At 32.4% G+C, this 11664-nt stretch overlaps 1 protein-coding gene across 3 annotated transcripts; it reads right to left on the reverse strand.

Moving 5' to 3' along the window:
* Nucleotides 1-1270: 1270 nt before the first annotated feature.
* LOC113725381 (PHD finger protein ALFIN-LIKE 2) lies at nt 1271-5811 on the reverse strand. 3 transcript variants are annotated; one of them, XR_011838836.1, is made up of 8 exons: nt 5371-5809; nt 5145-5284; nt 4987-5019; nt 4664-4886; nt 2644-2764; nt 2263-2561; nt 1684-1838; nt 1271-1430 (listed from the first exon to the last, which is right to left on the reverse strand). XR_011838836.1 is itself a non-coding variant. In XM_027248525.2 (7 exons), the coding sequence occupies exons 2-6, from the start codon at nt 5236-5238 to the stop codon at nt 2307-2309; spliced, it is 726 nt and encodes a 241-aa protein (XP_027104326.1). In that variant the 5' UTR covers nt 5239-5280; nt 5371-5811; the 3' UTR covers nt 1271-1838; nt 2263-2306. The 3 variants fall into 3 exon arrangements, 2 of the variants coding, with proteins under 2 accessions (XP_027104326.1, XP_027104325.1); XM_027248525.2 differs by having other exon boundaries at nt 1271-1838; nt 5145-5280; nt 5371-5811; XM_027248524.2 differs by having other exon boundaries at nt 1271-1838.
* Between the last annotated feature and the right edge of the window lie 5853 nt (nt 5812-11664).

Consider the following 11664-nt stretch of genomic DNA (forward strand, 5'->3'; position numbering starts at 1 on the left):
GTGTCACTGTTAATTATTTAGCGCAAGTGGCAATCTCGGACCGGATGATCCGTCAACCACTGAGCTTGCAGGAATTTTTGAAGGGAAAAGGAAATACTCCATCCCTTTTTTTATAATTAACGTTTAAGAAATTTCCTCTAGTATATTTTTATCTGTCGTTTTATTATTTCCATACAGTATTAATTATTTTTTCACAATTTTACCATTTTATTTCTCTTTTTCAATAAAGAGTTCTTAATTACTACTCCTAATTTGATGGGAATTAGTTTGCATTACTTTTGGCCTAGTAAAACAGCACCATTTAATACTCTAGTGAGAAAAAATATGAGTGAATTGGATAATTAATGAGAGTACAAAAGGAAAGTAGTGTACAGATTTAAGTAATGAAAAAATTTTCTTAATTAGTGTGCAAAACCTTAAACGTCAATTATAAAAAAAAGGGAGGGAGTAGTAGCAGCACACCAGAACCGGCGCAGGCAGGACACAAAAAATTATCCTGCCCCAAAAGGAAAAATAAAATAAAATAAAATAAAAAATCAGGAACCGAGCAAGGCAAATGGGGCCTCTCCTCTCCTCTCCACTCCACTCCACATCCAAGCTCCAGGAGCGAGAAGAACTTGAACAGCTTAAATAGTACTAATGGCTAATATTGCTCAAATGCCCATAGCCACTAGAATTTACAAGGCCGTCCACCAAGCCTGTACGCTAACACACGAAGGATACAAACTGCTGTAAGCCAGGAAAGTGGGGAAGGGGAGGGTGGAATGGATTGCAAGGGGGAAGGAATTGTGATTAGGAGATTTTGAGTTCAAGATCTCCCACTTACCCAAAAAAAAAAAGCCAGGAAAGTGCGGTCAATATATGATAAACAGATACCACCAGAAGAGGAACTTTCCCTATTTGGCCTACATCTGATGCCAAATTTTACTCTCACAAACACCAGTGGTCGATACACCACTGTCTTCTTGTCACGAGAGAATCAAAATGTTTTACTGAAACCCTAATTGAAATACCGATGCAAGATTATGATAATTTTTTAATGACATAAAATTGGTTTTAGGTTCCGACTGAACCTAGTTCAACCAAGGTTTAACCACTAATTTATAACTATTACAAATGCACCGATATTAAAGGGGATCTTGCAAAAGGGGGCGCTATATATTCCTTCTGAAGTTTGAAACATGAGACACGGGGCATCTTAGACATTCCCTAGCGTGTAAGGAACTAATGCAGTAATCTGACATTTCCGATTTAACCATTACATCAAAGGTTAGGTCACCAACAGAACATCAATTAAATAAACCAACAGAACAGCTCCTTTTGCAATATTCTCTTCAGTTCGAAGATCAACAAAAAAGACAACCAAACTACTTTGACAAGCATTGAAGAAGACCTTAACTTCATCCGCCTTCAGCCTTGAACTTCCCAGTCTAGGTTGGACAAAAAGGAATACCAGACCAGTCAAATATGAACGGATCTGCCGCAGATTTTCATGGGATAGGTAGAAATACATTGGCATGGTAGAAAGTACTTATGTAATCTGAAATCTATGTTAACTTACTTCTATCTCTTTAGATGCAATACACTGCTTATGCATAATACTAACATAAACAAATATGGACGTTGATCCTTAATTACTAACTGAAAATATCTCATTCACCAAGAAGAAACATAAGCGCTAACCACAAGTTTCTTCTGATACTTTTAAAGAGTCAGCAGCTTAAAAGCATTTAGATGCTGCATCAACTTCTAAGTCATATCAACAGCATCCAGTGCTTCTTCACTGCCGCTCTAGTAACTGGTCCACATCCCAACTGCATGTAATCGTTGCCTATCACCTGAAAAGAGGGAAAAAATGGAAGTTACATTGTTTTACATATTCAAGATATCCATCTTGCTACCAACAAACACAATTCACACACATCAACTAGAACAGATTTCTCATGAAAGGACGTACCAACCAACAGTTTTTTTTATTGTAATAAGAATGCCATTGATTAAGTTATATAACATCATGCATTCGTTAAGTTATACAACATCTAAGAATGTACAGATGAACTAGAAATTGCAATTACAAGATAGCATTTTTGTAGCCTTTAAAGGAGCATGTGTTAGATTATATGGTATAGGGAATCACAACGGAAATAACAATATATACATAATGACAAAAAATGCGAAGATAAATAGGATTGGAGCAAGAACAGCGACAATATAGAAACACAATCCCAACAGTAAAAAGCTAATATTTCATAACATGCTCACCTAAGCATCAAGTTGCATCCTCCTAAAGCATTTTCATCTAGTTGCTATGGCCTACCCTTTTTGGTGCCGCAAGACGGGCACTTATACTGCTTTATATGTTCTGCTTTAGCAGGTGTAATCTTTACACATTTCCCATGGAACCACCTCTCGCAGATATCACAGCAAATCCAGAACTCATCAGCATTGTAATTTCCTCCACAGCTTCCACAAAGAGTTTCACCATGTTCATCTTCATCCTCCTCCACATAACTTCCATCCTGTAGCCTTGGATTTCCTTTTGCATGCTCATCACTTGATCTCTGTATCAAAGTGTCGGCTACAAGATTGAAGGGAACAAAGAAAGAAGAGAGAACAAATAAAAAAGAAGTAAGATACTTTCACCTTTGTGCCGCTCCTAGATTTACTCCCACTATCAACACCATGCTTGTCCTTTAACAGCTTCCTCTCTGTTATGACTTCAAAGACAGTCGGGAGATCATTCATCAAGCTAAAGAGACGCTTCCTGTTGAGCATAATGAAGCTACTTTTATTGGTGGTGCTCCAAACGATATTGTATGCCTTTGCTTGTTAAGGAACAAGAAACTAAAAAGTGGCAGCAACACATTGAAACATAGAGACAAATTGACCACGAAATATTGTAACTGCAATTTACCAGCAGAATTTCAAAAGCCATCCAAGCACAGTCAAAATTAGCTATTTTGCCCAACAGACCAGCACCGAGAGCTCAGATTTACCTGTAAGCTCCACCATTTGATCCCTATGTAATCATCCAAAATGGCTCTTTCTTAACAAAATAATAACCAAATTTTAATCAACATATCAGATAGTCAGTGAACATATCAGATAGTATTTGGTTGTTACCACGTTTCCCAACCGGAAGTACACCAAAACCGTCATGAACTTACATAGGGAATTTGATTAAGCGATTATAAGGTGATGTAAGTTGATTGATCAAATTAAAATCTCTCCACTTTACCAACATGGAAAGGAAAGGATCAAAAGCACTAATTAACTAATCTGCAATTGTACAAACATCAGCAGAGCATTATTTTCTCCCTCTCAATTTTAAACTATTATATATCATCATTTTTTGAAATTTCTGAAACTAATCTGTCATATATCTTCAGTTTCTTGAAATTTCTGCCAAACTAAACTAACACCTGCGAATTGGGAGGAGTTGAATGCTGGGTGTATACTTTGTGACCATCTCTTGATCGATTCAGTCTCATGAAGACTAAACTGTCATATATCTTCAATTTCTTGAAATTTCTGCCAAACTAAACTCCCCCCACCGAGTTGGGATGGGTTGAATGCTAACATCTTAAAAATGCTTCTATCAACCAAAAGTACTTTACTAGCAAAAGCAACGCAATCCCAAATACAATCTTAATCCTCCGCATAACTGGTAATCTATGCATCTAACATAAGATGCTCCTCCCCAACCCCCAACCCAAAAAAAAAAGGAACTAAAACTTTCTTCTCTACATACATATACATAAACTATACAAATTCTCTTGAATAATAGTAATCACTTCTCCAAGGCCACCAGAAAAGAACGTCCAAGTATCCACATGCCAATAGACACACTTCCGGAATTCTTATTTCTCAAATTTGATCCTCTAGCTTTTGCCCAAGTTTACTTTCTCTATCCTATCTATCTTTCATAGAAATATCTCCAGGCCTAACAAAGTGTCTTAAACCAAAATTAGGTCCAACCAGCCAGTTTGTCAACAATTAAGTTGTAGATAGGTACCAAGACCCTTAACCTACTTGAAGGAAGGAATTTGGAAGCTTTATACATCATATCATGTAGGTAACATGGTATCTTTTTATTACAATAGCACAAGTACCAAACAATTTCCTAACAATGCAGACCAGAAATCTTTAACCTTTCTTAACATAATTAAAGGGCGAAACTCAACACACCAATTTTCAGGTCTTAAACTTTTTAAGACCAGAAAATTAGCATCCTTTATGTGTTTTTACTCGTTTCTTTCACAAAGAAAGTGTGAACTGCAGGTTCAAGCTCACCAAAAGATGCTACTGGGAGGATTACTAAGAAATTTAAAGTACCAATATGCGTAATATTTGTATGGACAGAAATAGAAATATTTTGCAAGGACCAATCTGCAAATGCAATTCATATCCATTATCCGATCCCCACCATCTTCCGTCGCCTAAATTCTAAGTAGAGCATTGAGATCCATGTTCAAGTCACCTCCAACTATAAATTTTGAGCTCTCACGGAAGGCAAATACAAGGACAAGCGTTAGATATAATGTGACACACATCAGGGACTGAATAGGAGAAGGGGGAAAAACAGCGTTGAGCATCAGAACAGAAGCGGCTCCAAGCATAACTTAGTACTAGCATGATAGGGAATGCAATGTACCAATACTACCTTTCGTTCCGATTAAGACGAGCACCAAAGTAGAAAGCAACAGAGAGCAGCCAAGTATCAGTGTGCATGGCCACCAAAGACAACCAGTCTCTGCGTTGCATACCATCCCTGGCGAAATTGATCCCCAATGCCGGCTCGGGCACCTCCGGTGGGACTTCCTCCGCCGGTAATGCTACCTCCCAGCTGTCGTTGGGGTATCCATACAAACATAAATTCTCTTTCTCTGAGAAAAGGGCACAAAAATTTTACATTTTAGAAACAAAAGTATAATTCATAATACAAATAAAGAACCCACAAACACAATGAAGAAAATGGTTGCTCACCGGGATCGCAGTCGGAGTAAAATTGGTCAACATCTGCGTGAGGGAAAAAAGGAAGAAGAAAAGATTAGAAAAATTAACAAGTCCAACACACGTAGAACAATTTCCTAAACATATACGGGTATGAATGATATATAAAGGAGATAGTAGTGTAAAGGGACCAGTGGTGAGGGCACGGATGACCGCGTTACGACGAGCGGAGAAGTCCTTGAAAATCTCTTCAACAGTTCGGGGATTGGAATGGGTGGCAGCCATTGTTGTGTTCGTATCTTGTGAGTAGCTTGGCTGAATTAAATTCTGTCTGAAAAAAGAAAAGAAATGAGAAATCAGGGGAAAAGAGAGCAGCAGCAGAGCAGAGCAGTAGTAGTGGGTGAGAAAGAGCGGCACCGATTGAGTAAGGGAGTCCAGTCGGGTTGACTTGAATCCTTTGAGGGTTAGAATGATAGGATCTGATGTGGGTCACTGGGTCCGGTTTGCTACAGGCTATAGCTTCTTACGCTACACAAATGACAAATGGGGCTGATGGATGGAGTAGAAAGGAAAGCTATGGGGCAAGTTTCGGCGGGTGGGTAGGTATTGTACAATACATACTTTGACTGATTTCGTGTTGTTTTCTGGGGATAGAGATGCATAGACCGTTCAGGAGTACGGTTTACGAATTCAGGCAGGCAACCAGCAGCACGGATACATGGATGGATGAAGCTTTTTTCCTCTCTTTTTTTTTTTTTGGGTGCTGGGGGGCTTGGGGAAGATTTTGGCCGGAGACCGGGGCTTTTTGGCTCGAGTTGGGGATTTGGGAGACGTGCCACTGCCGGGGGAGGAGGAGTTCTATTTTGTCGTTTTCGGTTGCCAAATTTGTCAATATATCTGATGTCAGCTAGTGGGGGCTACAGAGACTTCTTACTTGTACTTAGAAAATCTGTCCCTTTTTTTTTCCCCTTTTTTCCCCCGGTTTCCTTTGTTTCTAGATTAGACGATAGTAGATTATTACATGCTCCGGTTTCCTTATTACATTAGCACTAGTGTGATTACACGTGCTACACACGGTACTAATATTATTGAAAAAAATAAAAATAAAATAATAAACAAATAAAGATAAAAAAAATTGTACCAACAAAATTAAAATGTAATATCTATTTAATAATAGTTTAAAATATAATAGAATGTGTATATCATTTAAAAACTGTCTTTTTTCGAAAAATGGATCCTAAAAAAAATTAAAATTTATATTAAAAAATAGAATGATATATTTCTACAAATGAATGTAATTGAATGTTGTTAAAATGAAATACTTACAAATACTTAGTATTCGATTTGATAATCTTACTTGAAGGTGCGAACGCTCTTCACACCAATCCACTTTTAGTACGAATGCCAAAATTGGTGATTTAATTAACTTTGTTGAATTTTGTAGAGTGCGTACTACAAATGAAAATGTACGATCTTTGCATGAATTAATTTGTTGGCCGAACAACCTATCACCATTTTCCTGATAATTAAGAACGTACAAAATTAGTGTTTTTTTTACATAATTTATAAATAGTATTATAAAAAATAAATATATATTAATAAATTCTACCTTTCTTTGTAATTCTCTGAGATAAGAAACATCACAACCAAATACAAATCGTATATGTCTGTCTTGTAGATTAAAATGTATGTTACCATTTGAATCTTTGATTTGTATGTTAACATTGTACCTGTTTGACAAATAAAATATTATATGCAATATAGAAAAATATATTGAAGTTAAATATACATGAAATTAATTACCTAATAACTGTGTCAACCACGTTATTTTTGCATACACACTGTCTTTGAAAAATGACCTTCATATAGTTGTCCACAATTTTTGCATAGCTCGTAGAGCATATTTTTTATGTTAATACTCTGAATGTAAGCAAGTATTCGAAAATATTTAACCTAATACGAATGAAAGAAGATATAGGTTATGATTATAAATTGAAAAAATTCGTTCAGTAATTAATTAAAATAGAATAAGCTTACCGTAGGTATGATTGTACATTCAGATTTCCATATTCTCTTTGAATTTGCTATCAACAGTGCTTGTGGTGTTATGAAATTGCTAAATCTCAGCCACGTAACTAACGTGCGGGCACATGTATTATTTTTAAACCTGCAATTTTTTTGAAATGCATGTCAATAAGAGTACGAAATAATATTAATAGTTTGATATAGTATTATTGAGAAACTCACCAACTGCGCAGGTATCGAACAAAATTTAAATTGTGATTAATATACAATTTGTTAGATCCAATTATATACAGTGATGGTCCTGCATAGTATGGTTATGATCGCTCAAAAGCTATTCAAAATATATAGAATATAACTAAAAGCAATTGATTTACCTCTGAAATTTCGTACGCAAATACCACATGCTAGTAAAATAATATTTTTTGTAACAGACTGATATAACCGTTCACCATCATCATTAGCAAATTTATCCCACAATACGAATCAAGCTACTGTCAAACTGTATTAACAAAATGATGATTAGAGGATTTCTAAGAGTGGTTGTAAGATGAATTAAGAGATAGTTGGAATGGACTCTTAATTGAAATGAGAAACGTGGGAGGAAATATGGGGGGAAATGTGGGATGATGATTAACGGATTTATAGAAATGTTTGTAGGATGATTTAAGAGATAGTTGGAGTGGACTCTTAATTGGAGTGGGAAACATGTAAGGAAATCTATATCTATATGTATTGCAGAAGAGATTTTTAGCAGAGACCCTCTCAATGACTTCCAAACTTCTCATTTTTTTTTCTAGATTTTTGTATTTATTTTAATACATAAAAAATAGTGGGTTATAACCAACCCTATTGCCAATCAAATTTAAAATTTAAAACTTTCTTATAATCAACTTCATAAATCGTTTGTGTTTGTTATTTATGTTTTAAATCCTTTTTATTCCTTCATTAAAGACAAATGCTCATTCACATACTATTTTAATACAATTTTAATTCGGAAGCATACAACATGATCAAGAAATAGCAAAACCAATTAGGACCAAATTTTGACAAAAAAACAATTAGGTCTAGATGCCACTGGCACATTGCCGTAACTTGCGATGCCAATTAGGACTATTTAGCCTTTTTTTTTTTTTTTTGCAAAGAGTTAGGACACTGTAAAACTTATTTAGGCAAATTTTGCATCATCGGTGATTTGAGTATCAAGTTATTGAATATACTACAAATTTTATAATATCAGTCTGCTATAAAAATTAATATTTTACTAGCATGTGATATTTGCGTACGAAATTTCAGAGGTAAATCAAATACTTTTACTTATACTCTATACAATTTGAATAATTTTTTTAGCGAATATAACCATACTATGTAGGACCATTACTTTGTACAATTGGAGCTAGCAAATTGTATATCAATTATAATTTAAATTTTGCTCGATATCTGCGCAGTTAATGAGTTCCATCAGTAACACTACATCAAACTTTTAATGTTGTATCATACTCTTATCAACATGTATTTCAAAAAATTGTAGGTTTGAAAATAATACATGTACTGAAAAGTTAGTTACGTTGTTGAGATCAAGCAATTTTACAACATCACAAGCATTGCTGATAGCAAATTTAAAGAGAATATGGATATCCGAATATACAATCATGCATACGGTAAACTTACTCTATTTAATTTTATCACTGCACAAATTTTTTAAATTTATAATCATAATCTATACTTTCTTTAATTCTTATTAGATTAAAAATTTTCGAATACTTACTTACATTCAGAGTATTAACAGAGAAAACATGTTCTAGGAGCTATGCAAAAATTGTGGACAACAATGTGAAGGTCATTTTTCAAAAACAGTATGTACGCATTGTAATGATGCAATCGACACTGTTGTTAGGTCATTAATTTCATGTACCTTTAATTTCAACAAATTTTTTTGTATTGTATATAATATTTTATTTGTCAAACAGGTATAATGTTAACACGCAAATCAAAGATTCCAGTAGTAACATGCATCTTAATCTACAGAACAGACATGCACGATTCGTATTTGATTATGATACTTCTTATCTCAGAAAATTACAAAAGAATGTAGAATTTTTTGATATATGTTTATTTTTTCTAATGCTATTTATAAACTATGTAAAAAATATATACTAATTTTAAATTTCGCACGTACTTAATTTTCAGGACAATGGCGATAGGTTGTACAACCAACGAATCAATTCATGCAAACATCGTGCATTTTCATTTGTAGTACACATTCCACAAAATTCAACAGAATTAATTAAATCAACAATTTTGACTTTCGTACTAAAATTTGATTGGTGTGAAGAGTCTTCACACCTTCATGTAGGGGTATACAAAATCGAAAAATTTTGATTTACCGACCGAATTCGAATTGAATTCAGAATTTTCGAAATCGATAAACCGGAATCGAATTCGGGTTTTCCGAATTCATATATTTTGAATTTGGTTCGAATTCGGTAATGGAGTTTTTCAAATCGAAATTCGAATTTCGATTTCAATTTCAAATTTGTTTTTAATATATAACTATATTTTTTATACATGTAATATAAAATTTATATTATATAATATTATATAAAATTTATATAATATAATATAATATTATAAATTTTATATTATATAATAATATATAAATTTTTCTTAATTCGGTGAAATCGGAATTTACCGAATTCGAAATACCAAAATTTTGAAAAATTTCAAATTTAAACTTTCGAATTACCGATTTCGAATTCGATGCACACCCCTACCTTCATGCAAGAAAATCAAATCGAATGCATAATATTTGTAAGTATTTCATTTTAACAACATTTAATTACATTCATTTTTATTCATAAATAATTCATTTTCTAATATTAATTTTTATTATTTTTTCAGGATTTATCTTCTGAAAAAAGGTAATTTTTGAATATTGTGTTGGTACAGATATTATGCACATTCTATCATATTTTAAACTATTATAATTTTTAATGCACATTCTATCATATTTCAAACAATTGTTAGACAGATATTATATTTTAATTGTGTTGATATAATTTTTTAACCTTTTTTAATTCACCCTTTTATTTTTATTTTTTTCAATAATGTCAACATCGTGCGTAGCACGGGTATTCACACTAGTGTAGGGGGAAACATGGGATGATGATTAGAGAATTTGTAGGAGTAGTTGTAGGATGAGTTAAGAGATAATGAGAATATTTTAAATTTAAATTTGATTAGTGATAAGACGGGTTATAACCCACTACTTTTTATGTATTAAAATAAATATAAAAATCTAGAAAAAAGAATGAGAAGTTTAGAAGCCATTGAGAGAGTTTCTACTAAAAATCCCTTCTTGAATACATATAGATATAGATTCTTACTCGTGCTATATACACAAATTTATATTTCAATTCAAAACAATAACATATACTTATATATGTTATAATATAGGATAAAGTATATAAAAAAGGCAAAACAATTCAAAGAAGTGTATACTTAACATGTTAAAAAAAGTTTATTTTGTAAATACAAAATGAATTTCTTAATTTTATTATCTTAAATAAGTTGAAACCAAAATTTGTTTACCAGTTGTCTGTCAATATATGATAACAATTTGAGTAAAATAATTTAATTTATAATGATTTACATGTTAGAGTAATTGTAAACCTATTTATCAATATATCATATTATACTCATATATCAAAATTTTTAATATTAAAAATATAAATTTAAACCAATTCATTTTCCTCAATTTTAGAAATTTTTTTCTCCCATTTTGTAATCCTAAAATTGTTGAGTGCCTTTAAAATAGTGTTCTTCATAAACTTTAATATAAATTAAAAAAATCTTTGTAAGATATGTTTTCAAAGTTTTTAAAATTATTAAAAACTATCACCTTTTTCCATCCTCTCTGACTTTCTGATTGATTATCTTTTGTTTTCTATGACTTTCAGATCTCTTACTACAAATACCATCCTTCCTATCATGTCCCCATGGTTCCCTTTTTTTTCTCTCCTCTTTTCATCCAATTTCGTATTAGTTCATCTTTTTTTTTTGTCCTTTTCCACCACTCTTTAACTTCTTACTGTTCCTTTTTTTTACATATAGTTAGCCTCCAGCTTTCAATCTTTGACACCCAATATTTCTCTATTATTTATTCAAAATATAACTTAACATATGTTTATATTACACTACGATAAAGTGAATTTGATAGTAAAAACACTAAATTTACTTATTTTTCATATTAATTTGAATTGTATGATTTCAAGTTTTCAAAGGAGAAGTATTGTCATTGAATCTACATTCAACCTCCAAATTGAAGATTTAAAATTTGAAGCAAAAAAAAATTCCATAACTTGCAATTTGGTTTTACAATTTTAAAATATACTTATATTTGTACTTTCAAAATAAATTTGAAAAGATAAATTTTGAAGCAAAAGAAAATAGAAAATCATAACCTGCAATTTGATTTAACATTTTTACCATATATTTAACTTTACCTCTCACAATATGGAAAGCTTATAAAACTTAAGATTGATCACAATGGTTGCAAGTGTTGACATTTAAAAATGCAAATGAAAAACTAGTAATATCTTATAAAACCCTAACTACTAAAAAAAAATATAAAAAAGATATAACAATTGCATATTTACATATTCAAAATTCTATAAAGAAAAAAGAATA

The sequence above is a fragment of the Coffea arabica genome, chromosome 2c, assembly GCF_036785885.1.
Source record: "Coffea arabica cultivar ET-39 chromosome 2c, Coffea Arabica ET-39 HiFi, whole genome shotgun sequence".
Taxonomy (NCBI): Eukaryota; Viridiplantae; Streptophyta; class Magnoliopsida; order Gentianales; family Rubiaceae; genus Coffea; species Coffea arabica.

Excerpts from the sequence above, each read along its gene's own strand:
- LOC113725381 (XM_027248525.2), bottom strand. The coding sequence starts at position 5,238 with ATGGCTGCCACCCATTCCAATCCCCGAACTGTTGAAGAGATTTTCAAG. Across the intron at positions 4,887-4,986 it reads TTACTCCGACTGCGATCCCG|AGAAAGAGAATTTATGTTTG; the intron begins GTGAGCAACCAT and ends CCCTTTTCTCAG. Across the intron at positions 2,765-4,663 it reads CGTCTTAATCGGAACGAAAG|GAAGCGTCTCTTTAGCTTGA; the intron begins GTAGTATTGGTA and ends TATGCTCAACAG.